This window comes from Talpa occidentalis, unplaced genomic scaffold, assembly GCF_014898055.3.
Source record: "Talpa occidentalis isolate TD23 unplaced genomic scaffold, MPIMG_talOcc4v2.1 talOcc4.4, whole genome shotgun sequence".
Classification (NCBI taxonomy): domain Eukaryota; kingdom Metazoa; phylum Chordata; class Mammalia; order Eulipotyphla; family Talpidae; genus Talpa; species Talpa occidentalis.
In genome coordinates this window covers 100,559,425-100,583,245 of record NW_023604295.1, presented here as the reverse complement: position 1 = coordinate 100,583,245, position 23,821 = coordinate 100,559,425, and the positions used below count along the sequence as shown (strand labels likewise).

The window sequence follows — 23,821 nt, the reverse complement described above, 5'->3', positions numbered from 1 at the left end:
ACTGAAAATGATACTTGTTTCACTGATCTGAGCCTTTTTTTCCCCTTATTCAAATCAACTGGGTGGTCTACATAGTAAGTAAGAAAATTACAAACAAGAACAATTCAGGAAAAAGAGCTCATACAAATAACTCCATGGCTTTCCCCATCTCATTTTTAATTCAGTAAGATTCTATAAAATTCTAGTTAGAGATGGGCGGAGCAACATGGCGGCGAGGAGACGTGCGATAAGATCTCCCATTAAAAAAGTTAATAGGGAGGAAAAGCGGCAGGTCCCAGTGAGAACTGAGACAGGGAAGATAAACGGACGACTCCAGCAAACTGCCCGAAGAAGAAAGTGCCATAAAAGAGGACGAGAAGGGAGGGAAGCGCAGAACCCTGCTCCTCTCCCCGCCCACAGAGGCAGCACTCTCCGACAGGCAGAGACGAGGGAACAAAAAACAAACGCCCAACAAGAAAAACGGATGCAGCAAGTGGGACTGTGAGTGGAAAGAACTATTTCAGCCACCACACCCCGTGAACGGGAGCTGAGGCGAACCCTGCAGGATCCGCCGCGGAGGTGAGCTCCAGGCGCCATAAGAGAGCCCCGCCCACCAGGAGGAGCCAGCACAGCAACAGCCCGCCGCCCCGTAAGCTTGCGCGAAACCGGCGCTCGGATTGCAGCTGCCAGGGCCCTGCGCCTGCGACCTAGGCTTGCGGGGAGACGGCGGAGGCCCTCCCTGAGTGAGCAGGAACAAGGTGCCCAGGCAGGGGAGCGGGATTCAAAAGGCGCCATTCCCGCGCCACTGATCTGGGCTATAGCCCGCGTCCTGGAACTGAGGGCTTTGGAACTGAGAACGGGCGAAGGCCTCCTGAGTGAGCAGGAACAAGGCGCCCAGGCAGGGGAGCGGGATTCAAAGGCGCCATTCCTCGGCCCACTGAATCGGCTACAGCCCGCGTCCTGGAACTGAGGGCTTTGGAACTGAGACCCGGGGCACGAAATTAGGGGCGTGGGTTCCCCACGACGGTGGGGCACACAAGGCAGACACAGCACCCCCAAAGCCGTTGAGGTGTACCCTACCATCCCGATCTGCTCCCTGTCCCACGGGGTGGAAAATCAGCTCCCAAGGGCTCTAGGAGAGATCTCTGGTGCCACCTAGCGACTTGACCCCAGCACAGGCTACTGAAGGAGCTAGTGGCCAGCTGGGGAGTTAGCCCACACGGGCCCCTTCTGAACAAGTAGTCTGAGCCCCCAGGGAGAGCGAGCACCCACAGCGGGGCGACCAGGCGCAGCAAGAGTGTGCCTGAGACAGAAGCCAGGGAGTGTGTCCCACATCACCATTTAGACAGGACATTTCTTCAGTAAAGACTACCTGCAGAAGGCTTCCTCAGGAGCCAGAGGTGAGCGGGGGAAGTTCGCCCACGCCAGAACCCCTCTGGCCTGCAGTCCAAGCCCAGAGGGGAGCAGGACCCTCCACCGCCGGGCAGACCAGGCGCACAGGGAGTGTGTCCCCACATCGGCATTTAGAACAGGGACCTTCTCCAGTAAAAGGCTGCTTGAAACTGACAGATGACTCCTGGAAGAACCAGAGGGGAACAGAGAAGCCCACCCAAGATGCCGGCCAGTCCCAACAACACAGTGTCCCGCACTACGGCAAATTAGAAAACAGACAGTAGGGAGGAGAAGAACCACACGCAACTAGCAACTCTCCAGAGAAAAAGCCACCCACAAAAAGAAAGCCAGCCCCCAGATTGCAACGACAATAACTTGGAAGAATTTCTGAGCTTCCAGAAAGAGAATTTAAAATTGCCGTGATTAAAAACTGACAGAAGTCATAAAGGAAAACAATGATAAGGGAAAAATAATCAACGATCAGAAGAATGCAATTGAGTCCCTAGAGAGGGAAAACAATGGTCAGAAGAAAGAAATTGAGTCCCTAAAGAGGGAAGTAAAAGAAATGCAGGAGATCAAAGAATTAATGGAAGAACTAAAGAATTCTGGAAAAGCAATGAAAGCAGAATAGATGAAATGGAAAACGAATAAGTAATCTTGAAGACACAGAAATAAAAAGAACCAAAACAGAGAAGGAAAGAGAAGTACGAAGGAAAAAGAACGAAGAAAGACTTCGGGAACTATCGGACTCCATGAGGAAAGGAAATATAAGAGTTATAGGAATACCAGAAGGAGAGGAGAGAGATGTAGGAACGAGAAAATATTCAAAGAGATAATTGAAGAGAACTTCCCAAATGTGAAGAAGGAGCTGAAAATTGATATACAAGAAGCAAGAAGAACACAAACTTCCACGACGAAAGGAAAAATACAGCAGAGACACATAATAGTAAAGCTCCCAAAATCCAGGACAAGGAAAAAATAATGAAGCTGGCAAGAGGGAAGAACAGATAACATTCAAAGGAAACCAATCAGGCTGACATCAGACTTCTCCGAAGAAACACTACGGGCAAGGAGAGAGTGGAGGGACATAGTCAACAGACTCCAAGAAAACAGATGCCAACCAGAATACTCTATCCGCAAAGCTCTCCTTCCTCTTTGAAGAAAGAATATGGACCTTCCCAGACAAACAGAAACTCCGGAATTTCATTGCAACTAAACCCCACTCCAAAAATACTACAAGGAGTTCTAAAGCCAGAACCTCAGAGCGACGAATAACAATGAAAGAAGGCCAAAAAAAAAAAAAAAGTTATTAAAAGAATAAATAAATAAAATCAAAGAAAGACAAACACAATGGCAAATACAGATGTTAACATATCAATATTAACTCTAAATGTAAATGGACTAAACTCTTCAATAAAAAGACACAGAGTTGCAGCCTGGATTAAGAAACAAAACCCAACCTTTTGCTGTCTCCAGGAAACACATTTAGCTACAAAAGATAAAAATAGGCTCAAAGTTAAAGGATGGAAAACAATCCTACAAGCAAATGGACAAAAAAGAAAGCAGGAACAGCTATACTTATATCAGATAAAACAGATTTCAAACTCAAAAGATAAAAAGAGACCCCAATGGTCACTACATTATGATCAAGGGGACAATACTTCAAGAAGAAATAACACTCATTAACATATACTCACCAACGAAGGAGCACCAAAATATATCAGACAACTGTTGTCCTCTCTGAAAACAGACATCAGAGAAAACACATACGTAGTGGGAGACTTCAACACACACTATCAACAATGGATAGATCAACAAGACAAAAAATAAGTAAAGAACCAAAGCTCTAAATAAAGACCTAGAGCAATTGGGCTTAACAGACATCTATAGAACACTAAACCCCAAAAAAACGGAGTACACATTTTTCTCAAGCGCACACGGATCATTCTCCAGGATCGATCACATACTGGGGCACAAGACAAACATCAACAGATACACCAAGATTGAAATCATATCAACCATCTTTTCTGACCATGAAGGCATCAAATAGAAAATAAACCATAAAAGAAGGCAAGGAATTTCTACCTCATGGAGATTAAAAACCACACTACTGGAAGACCATTGGACTAATGAGGAGATCAAAGAAGAAATTAAAAAATTTTTTGAATTGAACGACAAGGAGGACACCAATATCCTAAATGTATGGGATGCAGCAAAGCAGTAATAAGAGGAAATATATAGCAATAGAAGCTCACATAAACAAGAAAGAACAAAGAACAACCTAATCTCGAAGCTCAAAGATCTAGAAAAGAACAACAAGAAACCCCAAAACCAGTAGAAGAAGAAATAATAAAACCAAAGCAGAAATAAATGAAATTGAAACTAAAAAACAATCCAAAAGATCAATGAAACCAAGAGCTGGTTCTTTGAAAAAATCAATAAAATAGACAAACCCTAGCCAGGCTCACAAAGGAAAAAAGGAGAAAGCACAAATAAACAGGATCATCAATGAAAGAGGAGAAATCACAACGACACAGCAGAAATCAAAAGAATAATCAGTAACTACTATGAACAGTTATATGGAAACAAGTTTAACATCTAGAGGAGATGGACAAATTCCTACAACTCTACAATCACCCAAAGCTAGATAAAGAAGAAATAGAACACCTAAACAGACCAATTACAATTAGCGAAATTGAAATGGTAATCAAAACCTCCCAAAAACAAAAGCCCAGGACCTGATGGATTTACAAATGAATTCTACCAAACATTCAGAGACGAATTAGTGCCTATCCTTCACAAACTCTTCCAAAAAATTGAGAAGGAAGGGACAATACAAACACGTTCTATGAAGCCAACATTACACTAATACAAAACCGAACAAGGACAACCAAAAAAGGAAACTACAGGCCAATCTCCCTAATGAACACTGATGCAAATATCTCAATAAAATTTAGCTATCAGAATCCAACAATGTATCCATAAGATAATTCACCACGACCAAGTTGGATTCATTCCAGGGGCACAAGGATGGTTTAACATCCGAAAATCAATCAACGTTATCCAACACATCAACAAAAAGAAATATAAAACCATATGATAATATCAATAGATGCTGAGAAAGCTTTCGACAAAGTGCAACACCCATTCATGATAAAAGCCCTTGAAGTTCTTGGGATACAAGGAACATACCTCAACATCATAAAGGCCATCTATGACAAGCCAACAGCCAGTATCATTCTCAATGGTGAAAAGCTGAAAGCAATTCCATTAAGATCTGGAACAAGACAAGGATGTCCACTCTCACCATTGCTTTTCAATATAATACTGGAAGTCCTAGCCAGGGCAATAAGACAAGAGAAAGACATCCAAGGAATCCAAATAGGAAAAGAAGAAGTCAAACTATCACTATTTGCAGACGATATGATATTATACATAGAGAACCCCAAAAACTCCACAGAAAAGCTAATTCAACTCATCAATCAGTTCAGTAAAGTGGCAGGATACAAAATCAACACGCAAAAGTCAGTAGCCTTCCTATACACAAACAATAAATCTGAAGAAGAAGAAATCGAAAAGACCATCCCTTTTGTTATTGAAACAAAAAAAATCAAATATTTGGGAATAAATCTAACAAAAGAGGTAAAGGACCTATACAAAGAAAACTATAAAACACTGTTAAAAGAAATAGAAGAAGACACAAAGAAATGGAGAGACATCCCTGCTCATGGATTGGAAGAATAAACATTATTAAAATGGCCATCCTTCCAAAAGCAATATACAGATTCAATGCTATTCCAATCAAAATTTCAATGTCATTCTTCAAAGAAATAGAAAATTATTGATGAAATTCATATGGAATCACAAAAAACCCCGAATAGCCAAAGCTCTCCTGAAAAAAAAAGAAGGGAATGGAGGCATCAGACTCCCAGACTTCAAACTATACTACAAAGCCATAATCATCAAAACTGCATGGTATTGGAACAAGAACAGACATACAGACCAATGGAATCGAATAGAAAATCCAGAAATAAACCCACAGATTTATGGTCAACTAATCTTTGACAAAGGAGCAAAGACTATGCATTGGAGCAAAGAAAGTTTGTTCAATAAATGGTGCTGGGAAAACTGGGTCGCTACATGCAAAAGAATGAAGCTTGACCACCACCTCACACCATACACAAAAATCAACTCAAAATGGATTAAAGAACTAGACATAAGACCTGAAACCATAAAATATATAGAAGGAAATATAGGCGAAACACTACGTGATTTGCACATCAAAGACATCTTTACAGACACATCACCCAAAGCAGTGATAGTGAAGGCAAAGATAAACAGCTGGGACTATATCAAATTAAAGAGCTTTTGCACAGCAAAAGAGACAATAACAAAAACAAAGAGAAACCCCACCAACTGGGAGAACATTTTTGCACCCAACACTAATGATAAAGGACTGATCACAAAAATCTGCAAAGAGCTGATGAGACTCAACAACAACAAAGAAAATAATCCAGTCAAAAAATGGGCAGAAGAGCTTAAAAGAAACTTCTCTGAAGAGGAAATGCAAATGGCCAACAGGCATATGAAAAAATGTTCAACATCACTTGTCATCAGGGAAATGCAAATCAAAACTACCATGAGATACCATCTTACACCAGTGAGAATGGCACATATTAAAAAAACTAGCAACAACAAATGTTGGCGAGGGTGTGGAGAAAAAGGAACTCTTCTGCACTGTTGGTGGGAGTGCAAACTGGTCCAACCACTGTGGAAAGCTGTGTGGAGATTTCTGGACCTACTAAACATAGAGCTTCCATATGACCCAGCAATTCCACTCCTAGGTATTTACCCAAAGGACACAGAAACATCAATTCCAAAGAACACCTGCACCCCTATGTTTATAGCAGCACTGTTTACAATAGCTAAGCTTTGGAAACAACCCAAATGCCCAAAAATAGATGACTGGATCAAGAAGATGTGGTACATATATACCATGGAATATTACTCAGCATTCAAAAAAGATAAACACATGCAATTTGCTGCAACATGGATGGCGCTGGAAGGGATCATGCTCAGCGAAATAAGCCAAAAAGAAAAGAAAAATACCGGATGGTCTCACTCATAGCAGGAATCTAGAAAACTTAAATAATGGACAGGAAAATGAAAAACTATAAGAAAGTGAAAATCAAAATCAACAAAAACTATGAACCAGAGACACTTTTAGGGGGGCGGGGGTGGGAGGGGAGGGATTGGGGTCAGAATGGGGGCGGCAATTGTATGGGAATATAACAATAAAATTTATAAAAAAAAAAAAAAAAAAAAAAATAAAATAAAATTCTAGGTTATAGAATAAGTTCATCTAACTTGATATAACGGATGAACTTAAACTTTTATTGTGTATGTTCCTGAAACTGAATTATCAACCTTAATCCTTAAGTATCAATTTATAATAAAAACCCTTAATTTATGTTCAAAAATTTAAGTAAAATACTAAACACCACACCATCTGAACACTTCTCTAAATTTCCTATTGATGTATGGATGTTAAACATTACAATCTGTTTTATGTTGGTTAACATGTTATTCACTTAATCTACATTAAATAAAAAAACATACTTGTGAAAAGAGGTTAACCGCTTTAACGTAGAAAGAACATTATAAATGTCATCATCATCAGCTTCTTCTCCCTATTGATAAAAAGGTAGACATCAAGTCATTATTATAACTTTCTCATTCTCAAAATGTATTAACACAGACAGCCTAAAGAAAAACTCCATTAAAAAAATATAAATAGTAAATATTCACTGTAGGTAAATAAAAAACCCCCACCCTTCATGTCCATAATCCCAACACCCAAGGACAACCATTTTTTACATTTTAAACAATGTCATATAAATGTGACTGTGTATAGTTTTCGAAGTAATGCTTCCTAAAGTATACAAAGTTATGTCACATTCACTGCACAACATAATAATTCAGTAATATTAAATCCCTTAAAACTGTTGAATGAATGTTATATACTTTAAAGATTTTAATGGTTATTTCAAAGAATTTTACTGATTGTCAATTCTTTAGCTTTGAAATCACAATGAAAAATAAAAAATGCTTGAAAAAATTAGAAGTTTAAATACATTAAAACTGAAGTTTATGTAGGGAAAAAAGTCAGGTACATGGATTAAAAAGAAAATTCTAACACTCTGGTCTTCAGAACATAGAAAGCTGTGGGGGTTCCAGACTGCCATATATAGGTTGCAGGGAGAGTATAAAAGGTAGGAATCACAGAAATACTTACAAAAATAACAGCTGGATATACTTGCTGTTATTTTGGGAACACTACTGGTAAGCAGGCATCCCTTATAATAAGCACACTTAATTTTAAGTTACATTAATTAGCACATCATAATTCAGTAATATAAAAATGCAAATCAGATCCCATTCATAGAAAATGGTAAGAAAATCTAGACATTAAAAAGATTTTTCTTAAAAGAGAAAAACTTAGCTATTATGAAACTGACTTAAAAAAATATAACAAAGGTCATTCTTTACAAGGTGAGCAACAATGATAACACTAACTTGAAAGGGTGAAGAATTGTAATAGTTTTTATTTTAAAATGGAAATGATTTACAAATGTAGCTACCTTGAATAATCATGCAAAAGTATATGCACACATTAACTTCACAACAAACCTCTTGTAGTAGGTCTTCCACAGAATGATTGAATCGATCTACAAACTCATCAATCAGCTGACTTCGAGCTATGTCAACTCTGTTCTGGATGGTATATTCTTCACTGCATAAGATGCTATAGGTTTTACTGCAGGCTTCTAAAACATCTGATTCTACATGTTTCTCCACAACAAACTTAATTTGTTTTAATAAAGCATCCAGATGCTGAAGGGGAAAAAATAGATTAATAATTCAGTAACTCAATTGTTAAATTAAAAAAAAGCTTATATAATTACATGAAAACAGAATAATCCAGTTAATAACTGGATTATTATAACAGCAGAACATTATGAGTGTCTTACCTTTTCCATTCTACCTGTGCTATAAATTTCTAGATCAAAATATTGTGGGATTTGTAGCAAGTTTGCTACTTTCTCTGCATCTGCAGAATACTAGAAGGAGAAGCAAAGACAAAGAGAGGTAACTAATACTGCAATGCAATAAGCAATTTCAGTGGCATTATCACAAAAAATGTAAATGAAATTGTACCTTTGATAGCAACATAGGAAGTGTGATGATAAAATGTTCAGTCAATTTGTTTCTATCATCAATTTGAGTTTTCCTTTCTTTGGCAGTTAGCACCTAGAAACAAATTTAAATGGACAAAGAACAAGACTGTCTTGTAAAATTTGTAATTCTAAACCATTACACAAAATTATAAGTTAGCAGATAAGGTAACTGAATTTTAAGGGGAGCTTATTAACAAACTACTAAAGTAAAAATATCCAGTTTTTTTTTTTATTTTCTAAAAAAGATTTATTTATTTATTTACACACACACACACACACACACACACACACACAAGCACTGGGTACAGTCAGAAGCACAGAGGGTGAGAGAATTCACCAGAGCCAGAGCGGGGAACAGAACAGGCAGACTGACAAAATACACTGCTGAGGGGAGCAGTGGGTGGCAGGAGAGGTCTGTGGTACCATGTGGGACCCCTGCCGGTGGCCGGGGATCCAACCAGTGCTGCAGAGGCTGCGGGCAGCGGGCAGCCTCTCAGCCCCATGTTCAACGGCTGCACCACCAGGGGAGGCCCTAAATACATCCAGTTCTATACAAACTTTTAGTTAAAATACACTATATCCTTAAATAGCTACTTCAGAATCACTAAACTTTAGATAAATTACTATTGGTGTAGAGTAAATAAAAACATTTCTATACGAGTTATGAATATAAAAATAAGGAATCAATGGAGATGTTTTTCTAGAGTTTTAATCTCAATGTTAACACTGATCTCTTCTATGTTTAGCACATACTTCTATAAATACTCCAGAAAGTTACTTAAAAAAAATCAGTAGTTAATGAATTGTTGCATACTTTTTAAAGCATTACTAACAATTTCTCTGGACTGCTTTATATTTGATTCTCCTTCTGACTAAGATTATAAATCTGTTAAGGCAATAATCAAGACAGGGTGCTGGCCTGTGGTCATGGGATAAATTCAAACTGATAATGCTCATTGCCTTAGCCTATATTCAACTAGTTAAACCATAGGTTCCAAAAATGAACTATTAAAGTTCAAGCTTAATTAACCATTTCTCCAAAGTATTATGCATTTTGTTATTATCTTAGAGGAATGTACCTTCATAATATTGAATGGTTTTATAGAACAGAAACATTCCATTATATATCTTAACTTTATAAATGTGAGCTCCAATGTCTGAGAGTAAGTGACAAATCTCATAGACATATATATCACTTTGGAAAAATTTACAAAGCATTGTGTTTAGATGACACAAAAAGCAACAAAGGGACTAAATATAAATGGACTATAAGCTTAGGAATGTACTAAGGATATTAAGACTTGAAATTAATTTGAGAAAGGCCTAAAAATATTGATTTTAGGGAAATAGCTATCTTTGATTAAATGATCAATATGTTGGACACTCTCTCTTTTATTTCATTTAACCCTTGGAATACCTCTGATAAAATGTCAAAAATGTCATTAATACCTATGAATGGGGGAATTTGCCAATATCTAACAAAATTGTGTACGTATTTTTCCTTTGTCCTAATGATTCCACTTTTTTTTTTAAAGATATATTTATTATTTATACAAGCACTGGGTACAGTCAGAATCGCAGGAGGGTGAGAGAATTCACCAGAGCCAGAGCGGGGAGCAGAGCAGGTAGAAGGACCGAAGTACACTGCTGAGGGGAGCAGCGGGCGGCAAGAGTGGTCTGCCCGCCATGTGGGACCCTCCTCCGGTGCCCGGGGAGCAGCCGGGGATCAAACCGGTGCTGCGGAGGCTGCAGGTAGCTTTGCAATCCAGCGCTCAACCACTGCGCTACCGGGAGGCCCTAATGATTCCACTTTTATAAATCTATCCCACCAACACATCTGGTACAAATATGAAATGACACAAATTTATTCACATGATTTCAAACAGCAAAAGACTGGCAATAATCCAAGACTCTCATAAGACTCTCACAATATCCACATAATGTAAACTATGTAGTCAAAGAAAATGAAGATCTTCAAATTATACTAGGATGATATCCAGGATATATTTTTAGAAGAAAGTGTAAGTTGCAGAACACTGTATGAAGTTTGAACCTTTTATCTTTTTTTTTTAAAGATTATGCATACAAGAACTGGGGTACAAGCAAGAGGTGTGGGGGGGTGTGAGAGGATTCACCAGAGTCAGAGTGGGAAACAAAACAGGCATACTGACTGAAATACACTGCTGAGGGGAGCAGTGGGCGAGGCAGGAGAGGTCTGCTGTGCCATGTGGGTAACTCCCTGCTCGCCAGGGATCGAACTTGTGCTGCAGAGACTGCGGACAGCTTCACAATGCTGTGCTTAACCCCTTGCGCCATCAGGGAGGCCCTAAAGTTTTTTGTTTTTTTTCAGATGTAGATTTATTTATTTATTTACTTATTTATACAAGCACTGGTAGAGTCAGAAGTGCAGGAGGGTGAGAGAATTCACCAGAGCCAGAGCGGAGAGAACAGGCAGAGTGACGAAGTACACTGCTAAGGGGAGCAGCGGGCTGCAGGAGAGGTCTGCGTGCCATGTGGGACCCTTGCTCAGTGGCTGGCCGGGGATTGAACCAGCGCTGGAGAGGCTGTGGGTAGCTTTGCAACCCTGCACTCAACCACTACACCACGGTGGGGGGAGAGGGGGCCTTAAAGTTTTTTAAAGTTTTTTTTCTTTTATAAGAAATTAAGAGGGAGGAGGATGTCGAATAAGACATCTTTTTGTATATGTATGCATTTACCTTTATTTGCAAAATCAAGTATTGGAAGGATAAGTCAGAAACAAATAAAAATGGCTACTGGTAGGAATGGGGTCTTATAAGGAAATATGTAAGACTTCTCTAAATATATACTTTCATATGGATTTGAATTTTAACTATGTGGATGTTACATATTCCCCCTCCCCCAAAAAAGGGTAAAATATCAGAGGGGAAAATACTATTAAGCTAATTTAAATATCAATACAAATATGATTTTCATATATATACAGTAAAATAGATATATTTACCTTCATCTACTAAAAATATCTAGGAAAAATGATAAGCAATTGACAGTGAATACTCTTAGCACAAGACCTCCCAATGACCCCTGTCTCCATACGGTAATTCTTTATAGTCTCTTTCCACAATGAGTAAGGCTGTTGCTGTGTAAGCAGTATGATATTGTGGAAATGATGATGTATGATTTTTCAGTCTACGTCATAAAAAACACAGAAGTGCCTGCCTTACCCTCTTTTAGATCATTAATTCTGTTCTACTCTCTCTTTGATCATTGACTCTGGGGGAGGCTGGCTGTCATAGCACGACAACACTCAAATGGTCCTACTCAGAAGTCCACATGGTGAGGATCTAAGGCTTCCTACCAATAGTCAAAACTAAAATGCCAGCCATGTGAGTAAACCATTATGGAAGTATTAAATTAACAATCAAACCTTCAGATGCTTAAGCTCTGGCTAACATCTTAACTGTAACCTTGTGAAAGACCCTACACCCAAAGAAGGTAAGTCACATCCAAGTTACTGACTCACAAAAACTGTGAAATAATGAAGGCTTATTGTTTTAAGCCTGTAAGTTTGAAGTAAATTTCTACTTAGCAATAGACAGCTAATATAAAGAGTAAGGTAGAAAATGAATCTGAAGCATTTTGCTCTTAAAAAAAGCAAAAAAGCGCTCAGAAGACCCATCAAAAGGACAAACAAGCCTGAGGAATCTCAGTCACAGGAAGGATAAGATATATTTTTAAAAGTTTTATTTTGATAAATTTCAAAAATACTCATACGATCAGTGATTCATCAGAAACAGAAGTATTTTTTCTACAGCATTTTAATACAAATTATTGGTACATAATTTTACCCATAAATATTTAAGTCTCTAACAGAGGAAGACTTAAAAATAATAAAATTTACCTTTGCTGACAAAACCAAACAATATTTTTTTAGTAATATTTCATACCCAGTCTAGTTTTCTAATAAGTTTCTACTCTGTGGAGTCTTTCCTATATTCATATTTAGTGTAATTTTGGTATGAGTGATTTCATGCCAGACATTTTGCTAGCAGTTATGTCTCATTTTTTTTGTTTCCTTGCCCCTTTTTTACAGCTTTTTTTTGGGTTAAACATTCTTTGGTGTAGTAGTAGAATTTCTTTGTCTTTATTTTCCTCTTTTAGTATGGGTGGTTGCACTTTTGCACCAACAAGTTACATTTCCTTTATCCTTGTTTGTGTTATTGTTCTCATATATATCTGTCATAATCTTAATGCTATTAACTGCATTAAATAATCACATGCCTCTATAAATAACTTAAGAAAATATGTATATAATATACACAGCCTTTTATATTTCACCACATATTTACCATTTCTGCTACGCTTCATTCCTTCCTGTGGATTTGACGTCCCATCTGGTATTATTCTTTATAGCTTGAAGGACTTCTCTTAGTATTTCCTATAAGATAGGCCTTCTAGCAACATGTACCTTAATTTTTGTTTATCAGGGATTGCTTTTATTTCACCTTCATACTTGACAGCTAATTTTCTGGATATATAATTCTTCCTTGGCCATTTTGTTGTCATTCAGCAACTAGAAGCCAACTGCCAATTCTATTGCTGTTGCCCTCTACATAAGTTTTCTTTTTGTTTTCAGAATTTTTTGTCTTTGACTTTTAATATTTGACTTAGCCTGTGTCTCCCCCTCTGAGACCTCATCTGTTTGTGGGTTAAAGAGTATATTCAGAGGTCAGTCAGGCTGGCTTAACTTTTACTTTTCCATAGGGTTTGCTTCTTTTTCCCAGTCAGTGAGGAATGTATAGAGAACTTGTCTAGTTCTTTTACACTTTTCTCATTTCGAGGATTTTCTAGTTAGAATCTTAGCTGGTCCCACTTTTTTCTCACTAGCAGGGATCATAACCACCAAATATCACAGCTGTGATATTTTAACTTGTTTATTTCTACCATTTGCTCTCTCTAGTTGACAAAGTTGTTGACTTCTGACACCTGTCCCATGTTGAGTCTACTCTTTGACAGAAAAGCTGCTGGTTTACCACTATGGAAGACTACAGACCTCACCAATCAAGCTTGTGATTATGTGTGTACTGGAATTCCACACAAGGCGGCCAAATATTCCTGCGGTTTTTACATGAAGTTTTAGCAATGTTTTTAAGGAAAAATGCTTCTCAATCTGTTACCTTTGTGATTTTCTAGAGGGCTGATAGGGTTTTTTTTTTGGACAAATTTTCCAGCTTTATACTTTTAACTTTTTTTTTTCTGCAGAGAAAAACTGCCTATCTCTTCACACCAACAAAGCCAGATTTTACATCTGTGATTATCTCATTTCATCTTTAATACCAAGATGCATTTGCAATACTAGCCCCGTATTACAGACAAGAAAATTATGGCACAACAAAAATAAACAATTATCCACAGATTACACAGTTGTTAAATGGAACTAGGCAGCTTGCCTTTAGAGCTTTCCTGTACTTTCAAGAGATACGAATGTGAAAATTCTTGAAGTACTAGAATAGATGCCAGTACAGGTGCTATATGAGCATGGGAAAAAAAGAGTATTTTTGAACCCTGAGTATATAGTAGACACAACAGTAAAAAGATGAAGCACCATAGCAGGTTCCACTTACAAAAATGCCATGCTTTTAGGATACATGTATCAGTAAAATTTTCAAATATTTAAGATGGTTAACAGATTATACTAAAGCCTTTCTGTTGATTTCTCAGTAATATAACTTACTCTTTTGCCAGTGCCTCTTCCCACTGGAGGATGTGCCTCAGCAGCCTGACGAATTGTACAAACCATTAGCTCTATAAGAGCGCTCTCTTGACGGTCAGACATTGCTAAGGTGAAATAAAACACATTAATGAGCAGAGAGCGTTACAACAACCATGCATTAAAAATGAACACAATTATAAAAAAACTGTAAATGTATTCAATTACTGATTATTTTAAAAATTGAAGTTAAGCTATTTTTTTCCATTTTAATAATGTGTTTGTAATTAAGTCAAACAATAGAGATGGAAAGTAAAGAAAAATGGGATAGACTGGTTTCTTCTAATATCTGGTTTCTAATATTGTGCTTCTGAATTAGCATACAATAACATTTTACTGACCTTTTTTTTTTTTAAAATAGAGGCATGTTTTATTTATTTATTTATTTGTTTGTTTGTTTTTGTTTATACATGCACTGGGTACAGTCAGAAGCACGGGAGGGTGAGAGAATTCACCAGAGCCAGAGCGGGGAGCAGAGCAGGCAGAAGGACCGAAGTACACTGCTGAGGGGAGCAGCGGGCGGCAGGAGGGGTCTGCGCGCCATGTGGGACCCTCCTCTGGTGGCCGGGGAGCACCCGGGAATCGAACCAGCGCCGCAGAGGCCGCGGGCAGCTTCGCAACCCAGCGCTCAACCGCTGCGCCACCAGGGAGGCCCCTTTACTGACTTTCTTATATATCATTTAACTCATTTAAGAGGATAGCTATCTATTTCTGCTTTATTTGAAAAAAGTTAGTTATTCTTGTTAACAATAGATTCTGAATAACAATTACCTTAATTACAAATTATAATTTGTGATATATAATTTAGTCACACTTTTCCTACTAAAGTTAGGTGAAATTGTTTTCAAATTCTTGTCACTATAAATAACGCAGCAATAAATATTAATAATATATATTTATGTCACTAATACTTTTATTTCTGTAAATTTCAAAGCGTGAGAGTAATGGGTCAGAGGTTAAAATGTTGATACTGACAAATCACAAGCTTATTTATTGTAATTCATACCTCCAATTGCAATGACAAGTGTCTTTAGGTCCTTACATCCCTGCCAACACTAGAGGTCCCTTTCATTTTTGCCAACCCAATGACTGAAAATGGTTATGTCATTATATTTTGTTCCTTCCTATCTACCAATTAGCAAAATGGAATATATTTTCTTATATACTGGTTTAGAATTTTTTATATTTTCTATGATTATTCTCTGCTTATTTTTTTGTTGATGCTGTTATTCACTTTTCCTCTCTACTTATGAACTTTCAGCAACTTTGTATTCTGAATGATACAAATGTTTTCTTCCAGTTTGTCTTTTTTTTAAGACTCTATTCACCTTGTTATTTATCAGGTATATATTGTTAATTTTTACAAAGTTCTATCTGTTCCAATTTGTTTTATGGCTTCTGTGTTTCTTCCCTCATCTCCCTATCCCCCCAGCTGACAATAGGCTTCTGGGTTTCTTGTGTTGCTTTCAAAGATGTCCTTGTTCTTGACGTTACAGAAATATATTTTCTTCTTCCAACTTGACGTTTTCCCTTTCCTCTTTCTTCTTCCTTTTTACTTCTTTAATCTGCCCATAATTTTTTTCTCACAATAGTAGAAGTACGGGGCAGCAGATGAAAATCCAATTATGCCTTCACCATTAAGAGACAAATCAGCTTTCCTTGTTGAATCTAAAAGGTTCTCATATATATTTTGATTTATGTCTGAATACTTTAGCTTCACTAATCTATTCCTATTGTAAAGTGACACTGTTTTGATTATAGGCATTTACAATATAATCACATGTAACTGTAATACATATATAACTTTAACTTGAATATTTGAACAATTTTCCCTTTCTAATCCTTTTTATAGTGTTTCCAATTTTTATAAATTAATAGCAATTTATTAAGCATTTTCTAAGTATAAAGCACTGTAAAAAAGTGATTTATTTTTATGTATTAACTTGTTTTATACTCAGGACAATCCCAAGAGATAGGAACTAATGTCTTCACATTTATAGATGGGGAAAATGAGTCACAGAGAGGTTAAATAACTTTTCAAAGCATTCAGCTAGTTAATATGATATGAATTAACTAGGCCAGGATATGAATTCAGGTAGTTTGATCTGAGGGTCTGTGCTTTTAAGTACTATTAAACAGTAGGTTTTTTTTTTTTTAATATTTACTTATTTATACAAGAACTGGGGTATAGGTCAGAGGTGTGGGAGGGTGAGACAATGCACCAGAGGGAGGGGGGAGTAGAACAGGCAGAGAGGCCGAAGACACTGCTGAGGGGAGCAGTGGGCGAGGCAGGAGAGGTCTGCCACACCATGCGGGTATCTCCCTGGCCAGCCGGGAAGCAAACCTGCACTGCAGATGCCCTGGACAGCTTCACAGCGCAGTGCTCAACCTGCTGCGCGACAGGGGAGGCCCCACAGTATGTTCTTGAATAACATTTCATTGTAATGTTGAGGGAAAAAAAAAGTCCTCCCTGACTTAGAAGGAAGCAATGTTATTCAAAGACCTGGTTTCCTGATATTTATTTCGCTTAAAGTCACAGTTTCCAAGACTCTATGGAAAATGCTAAGTCAGGACTTTCTCTACTACTCATTTTACATAAGCTTTAAAAAGCTATATAAATTTTATTTATTTTTTGTTCAGAAGAATTGGGGTATAGGTGAGTGGTGCAGGGGTGTGTGTGTGAGAGGATTCACAAGAAACAGAGTGGGGAGCAAAATAGGCAGATATACTGAAACACACTGCTAAGGGGAACAGTGGGCGAGACTGGAGAGGTCTGCTGCACCCATGTAGGTTAGCTGCCTGGCTGCAGATCGAATTCGGGCCATAGTAGTGATAGCACTGAGACTTACCCCTAGGCCACCAGGTAAATACTTCTATAAATTTTAAAAATCATTGTTTAGTTCTTTTCCTCACCTCACCTCCCAGAATTCTCTCAAACCACTAGAATTCAGATTGGTATTTGAAAAAAATTATGTACTGTACTGAAAAGAACTGACATTTTTATTCTCTTTTCAGTCAGGAAGACGATTTAGCTCTTTTTTCCCCCAGTCATTTAACAAAACATTAGTTTTCTTCTCATAGGTTCTATATACTTTGGTTCTTGAATTCCCATTCCTATAAATTTTTAAAGATAGACTTTGAGACTAACTGGAATAATTTAGTTCTACTTCCCTGTCTCTTCCTTTATACACTTACATATGTTCAAGATCAACATTTGTAAAGGTTACTGACCAGGTATAAAACAAAAATTAAAAAAATTAAGATTTAAAAGTTTATATTGATTATTTAAAAATAAATTGGGGCACCATCAATGAAAAGGCAAACAAATATAATACCTTGCCTTTTATTCTGTACCAAAATTATCCTGTACAGAAGTATATACATGATAATTATCGTTTTGTTTTAACATGTTGTCTTTGGAAAAACACATGAACTTCAGTTTAGTTTAGGAAAACCACATGAAACAACGTCAGCTTTACTATTTAGACTTCCTGATTCAATACCTAATAATATAAATAATGTTAAATATATAAAAAAATATTTTTGATTCTAGAATTTCAACTTTCAGAGTTGGCTGGGGATAAAGGAGTGACGTTATCTGTGAATGAATATACATTTCCTTTTGTTTAGGGAGAAAATCTAGTTCCATGGAAAGTAAGGAGAAAGAACAACTTTTATCAAGCATTGAAATATTCCAATAACCCAACCTTAAACAGTGTCCAATGATATCTGTTTTGTTATTTACTTTACAATTTAATATCACCTAGTTAGGAAGATGAACTTAAAACAGCTGAAACTTAATTAAATCCCATTTTTGGATACGGCAGCTAAACCAAGCAACACTTTAATTTAAAAACAAGAGTTAGGGCCTCCCCGGTGGTGCAGTGGGTTCAGTGCAGCACTGTGAGGCTGTCTGCAGCCTCTGCAGCATGGGTTTGATTCCCGGCTGGCCAGGGAGATATCCAAATGGTGTGGCAGACCTCTCCCGCTGCTCCCCTCAGTAGTGTATTTTGGTCGACTGCCTGTTCTGCTCCCTGCTCTGTCTCTGATGATTCCTGTCACCCTCCCACAACCCTGGCCTATACCCTAGTTCTTGTACAAATAAAATCTTAAAAAAAAAATAAAATAAAAACAAGAGTCAAATAGCTGCAGTAGTTTAAACAAATGGGTAGCTGTTAACCATATGAATTATCAGATAACTATACAACTTTCTATGTTCTTCAGAAACCTCTTTGCATTATCTCCTTTTCCTCACTACGATTTTATTCTTATCACCTTAACCTTTGGTTTCTTTCCTTACTATCTCCTGAAAAATAAATGCTTAAAAATTACCAACAACCTAAATCACCACCAAATGTAATGATGTTTGTGCATAGTTCTTTTTCTTCTCTGCACTATATTCTATTATTAGTCACCGCTTTCTTGAACACCTCTATGAGGCTTCTACAGGGTTTAATGATCCCTTATTAAGCTTCTAAAACACTCTCTCTTGTTCTCTCTTTCTTCTTGTTTTTGCCCCCTATGCACAATTTATAAAACTCAGACATGAACTCTTTTCTTCTTTATACACCAAACTCATTGTCTTCATCTATATTTTTTTATTGTTGTTCATAAATCACTGAAATAGCTACCTAACTGGTCTTCTGTCTATTCCAAACCATACTGATAAAAGGCTGTTTTATTAAAATATTAATCAGACCATGTCACTCCCCTGTTCAAATTTCTTGAATGGCTCCCACTACTACACTTAGAATGAACTAAATAAATAAATCTTATGGACTAAAACATTCCACATCATCTTGTCTCTGCCTCTATCACATTTTGTGTCAGTGGCTTACTATGTTATAGCTATTGCAGCTCCAGGAACATCACATTATCATTCTTGTTTCCAATATTCTGTGACTGTTATTTCCTCTACTTAGAGGATTCTTTTGACACTTTTCTTGGCTAGGCCTCTCATTCTTTAGATTCTTGGCTCACAGGTGCTGACCTTAAGAGTTCTTCCTTAGGATTCAAACTAAAGAGGAATCCTTTATTATTTTCATCCACCAGACACTTACTAGCTCTTGAAATTATTCTGTTTACTTGTTTTTGGTCCATCTTCCCTAAGTTCCATAATGCGAATGAGCTGATCTTGTTTAAGACTACATCCTCAATGTTTACTATAAAAGCACATGGAAGGTGGTCAATATTTAAAAGTATAAATCAATTAATGATTCCACGCTTTGAAGAATTTCATTTATCCACATTTATTTCACCCATCAACTACAGCATAGAATTTTAGCAATGAGCACAGATTTATCGAATCAAAGTCCTTTTTCAATAGATGAAGAAGCTGAGATTCAGAGAAGTTAAATGACTTAGTTATATAATCTGGTTATGTCTTATCTTTGCCTAAATTTTAGTAACCCCACATACTAAAATTTAATTCAGTAATTTGATTTCAATGAGAATACACACCCCCCCAAATTAAAGATATACTCTTCCTTAAAAACACTGCAAGGCAGTTTTATTTTAATTTTTTAAATTTATTTTTTACATCATTGTTCATTTTTTAAAAGGTTTATTTATGTATGCATATAAGAACTGGGGTACAGGGCAGAGGTGTGGGGGGGTGAGAGGATTCACCAGAGACAGAGCGGGAAACAGAATCATTGTTTATTTTTAAACAGTATTTGCTTCCCCTCCACCCAGGTGTAGTCACCATGGAATTTCCTTCACTAATGGTAGTCTCACAATAATGTGCACCCCCAAATTCTAGTCCTATATCTCCAACTGCTAACTACTAGACTTAAATCCACTGTAAGATCTATTTCACTCCAAATACCTACAACATAATTTATTTTTTATTTTTATTCATTTATTTTTTTTTTGTAGGACCCTCGCCGGTGGCTGGGGAATGAACCGGCGCTGCAGAGGCTGCGGGCAGCCTTGCAGCCCAGCGCTCAAGCGCTGCGCCACCAGGGGAGGCTACTAAAACATAATTCATAATTATTCTTAAAAAAATTTTACTAGTGGCACTTTGTTATGATGAAATATAGCAAAACACTAGCACAAAAAAATTGACTTGGATGCTGTTCCATGCCAGAGCTTACATGTAGCATAGCATGCATATGGACAAATGCATAAAAAGTTATGGCCTGACAGAGATTATGGCTCCGCACATTAAGCCTAATTTTCCCTAGCCTTGTTTACCCAGATCAGTCATACCCTAAGACTGTGGTTCGGTTAAAGATTTTTGTTCCATCATTTTATAGCTCACTTTTCTGGCTAAAAGCAAACCTGACCAAACCAAACCAACTGCTAGACTAGAAGTTAAACACAAACTAAATTTAAATCACAATGAAATACCTAATAGCACATAGTTATTTTAACAAAACATAACCATATGCAATACTCTGATGCCTGACAACTCAGTAAAAACTATTTACTGACTAACACATGTCATTTAAGTGAGAACAAAAATTAATACCAAAGCATAGAAACTTTGGCTCTTCTTCCCTTAATTAACACCCCCTGTTCTCCTTGGAAATAACCTTCCAGGAAATGGGTGATAAAAACAAAAAAAGGCTTGGAATCATAAATAGATGCTCTAATTCACTTGGATAATTTGCTGATGCTATAGCCACAAGCAAGGGAAGGAAAATGTATGGAATGTACTACTAAATACCCAAGTGTTAATGAGAGAGTAATGATTAGAAGAGTAACTGATTTTATTAGAGAAAATATTAGTTTAGCAGGAACATGGAAAAATAAGAATATAAAAAAAGTTGATATTACTATGATTTCAAAAGGGAAAGAATCTGGGAGTACAGTTGTGACTGTGACCTAGTGAGCAGAGGATCTTCACAGTAATAGAGTAGTCTTCTTACCAAGGTTTTACACACCCCCCCCATACACACACACACCCCTAAATATAGTAAATAAAAAGAAGTGGCACTAAATATACTACAATAAGCTTCATGAAGAAAGATGGTCTGGGAAAAATTTGGGGAAGATTTGTATTAAAGATTAAAAATTAGATTATGAGGCAAATATTTTAACTTTATAAGAGGTATAGTGGGCCAGGGTTTTGGAATGTATGTGGGTATAACACATACCTGCTATTTATCTCACTGAGTTTTGTCAAAGCATAAGTAGATAATTATCAACTAATATCCCTGTTTGGAAAGAACATGGTCATCCTCTTGGTGACCTGTTTGGGTAGTCTGCTTTAGGACATGGTTGGTTCTGCTCTTATATCCTAGAAAACTGAACCACACAGAAGAGGGAGATAGAACCTATAGTATGCTATCACATCACAACAACAATATAAGGTATACAAGAAAAGTAATCTCTATGTTAAAAAGGGAGGTTAAGGATAAAAAATAAGTACAGTTATAACAAGACAGTTAAAAACAGGAATTTATTTCTTTTGCTTCTGAAGTCCAGTTTTAGAGCCCTAGCCACTAAATAATATCAAGGTATTATCTGCTTCTAGAACTATTATATGAAAGAAATTAAACAGCAACTCATGTTATTATACAACATGTAATAAGATACATACTCTGAAATAATATAGCAATTACTTCTCCCTATTTCTTGAAGGACTATGTAAATGACTTTATTTTTGATTTCCTGATGTTATATTTAAGATAATAAAACAAAAGAGGGGATGATGCGGTCTGATTAAATCCTTTTGTGTTAAAACCTTTATTAAGTTCACATATATCAAAACATTTCTGCATTTTTTTTTTACATTAAGTATTGTTTTTTACTTTAAGATCTTTATGATTGAAATCAGCATAAAGAAAACTTTTTGAATATTATAAAACACATAGATTTTAAAAAACTTGGGTGAGATGTCAGCAGTCAATCTAGAAAGATGTTATAAATTGTTGAGAAATCTTTATTAATTGCAGGAAACAAACTGTACTCTTAGCAAAATGATACACAGCATGCTTCCATATATTCATTTTTAAGAAGTGAACTATACAGAACAGTATTATTAATGGAAACCCAAAATAATATGGAAATCAACTTATCAAAATACTATACCTTCCTCTCCTTGAACAGGTTCTTCTAATAGCAACTCTGTCATACATTCCCAGTCTTTCAACAGTTCTTGAGAACTCTCCCACAAACTGTCCACCAAGTAGGCTGCATGTTCATGTAACTAAAAATAACAAATCAACTGTGACTGAAGGATATTTAATGAAGAAACAACTAATGTATTTGGAGTCAAACCTTTTTTTTTTTTTTCATAATTAGAATGGCCCAATCACACTTTTTCTAAGAGCTGCTGAGAAAACAATATTTGTATTCTACTGTCAACAATGGGGAAAGCAATGTATACAATCAATCTTTTTTTAAAAAACAAAACAAAACAAAACAGTAGTAAGGTTAAAGATTTCCTAGTCCAAAGACATCATATATAGATAAAGTAACTGAGTAAACTAGTTAACAGAATTACTGATTATACATTGGATCTAGGTCACTTTTCACTATTACTAATTTGTCTCCTTATAACTTTTTTCTTTTAAAGGACATTAATTACCTTTCTCAGAATCCCATTTGAAACTCTGGTACCAGCCTTACTTTATATCATCTCTGCTATTTTTGATTAGGTCAGAATTTAAATTATTCCATCTTTCCTCTTTTCTACTCTCAATCTCCATTTGACTCAATGCATTCCTCACCCCCTTCCCATTTTTAGTCTAGCAATTTTATTTGAAACTCATATTCCCACAGTAAACAAACAAAGTTATGTGTCTCATCTTGGCATATTTAGTAGCTGGATCAGTTGCTGGCGCAATTCAAGGCTTTTCGTGTAATTCCAGGAGCAATGGCACTTTAGATAATGATTTTTCTATGCACTGAAGCAAGATGCATTAAAATTTGGCTTGGGCCTTTAATCACTGTTGTCCCAGAATATATGTGTGTGCTAGCTAATATTCTCATGTAGGTGCTAACTTGTCTAATTGATCATTTTCTCATCTTTCTGACTAATGGGTAACTTAGTAGAATGTATCCTGTTAACAACAATAGACAGTTGTTTTGATATATGCCAGAAGAACTTGATGTGTCGGTCCACTTTATGGTTAAGAGTTCCTAACTGACCAATATTAGCAACAATAATTACTATGCCATGGTCAATCAGAAATTGATTTGATATAAAGTTTATAATACAACCTTTTTGTTTGTGGCATCTGTGATGGCTACATAAGTTGCTAGTGTCAAAACTGTATAAGAATACCAGTTAAGTCCATGAGAAAAAAAAAAAAACAACAAAAAACCACTATCATAGCCAGTAAGAGTAACAGATTGCAATCACCTTTCAGATACTTTATACCAAAGACCTTCTATTGTAGTGAAAGATAGTTGTAAGAAGGAATGTCCTGAGGCATTCTCAATGGTTATAAAATTTAAAAGAATCTAAATTCCTCAAAATAAAACAAAAATGAATCAAAAAAATTTTTGTATC

General features: G+C 36.6%; 1 protein-coding gene across 2 annotated transcripts in view; it reads right to left on the bottom strand.

Annotated features, from left to right (window-relative positions):
- STAG1 (stromal antigen 1) overlaps nucleotides 1-23,821 on the bottom strand; it is a 462,478-nt gene that overhangs the window by 160,645 nt on the left and 278,012 nt on the right. For both annotated transcript variants that reach the window (XM_037525931.2, XM_054700807.1), the window contains 6 exons: nucleotides 22,396-22,513; nucleotides 14,323-14,426; nucleotides 8,590-8,682; nucleotides 8,403-8,492; nucleotides 8,062-8,265; nucleotides 6,991-7,061 (listed from right to left, as the gene is read on the bottom strand). In XM_037525931.2, coding sequence (XP_037381828.2) covers nucleotides 6,991-7,061; nucleotides 8,062-8,265; nucleotides 8,403-8,492; nucleotides 8,590-8,682; nucleotides 14,323-14,426; nucleotides 22,396-22,513 — 680 coding nt within the window. The remainder of the gene's footprint in view (nucleotides 1-6,990; nucleotides 7,062-8,061; nucleotides 8,266-8,402; nucleotides 8,493-8,589; nucleotides 8,683-14,322; nucleotides 14,427-22,395; nucleotides 22,514-23,821) is intronic.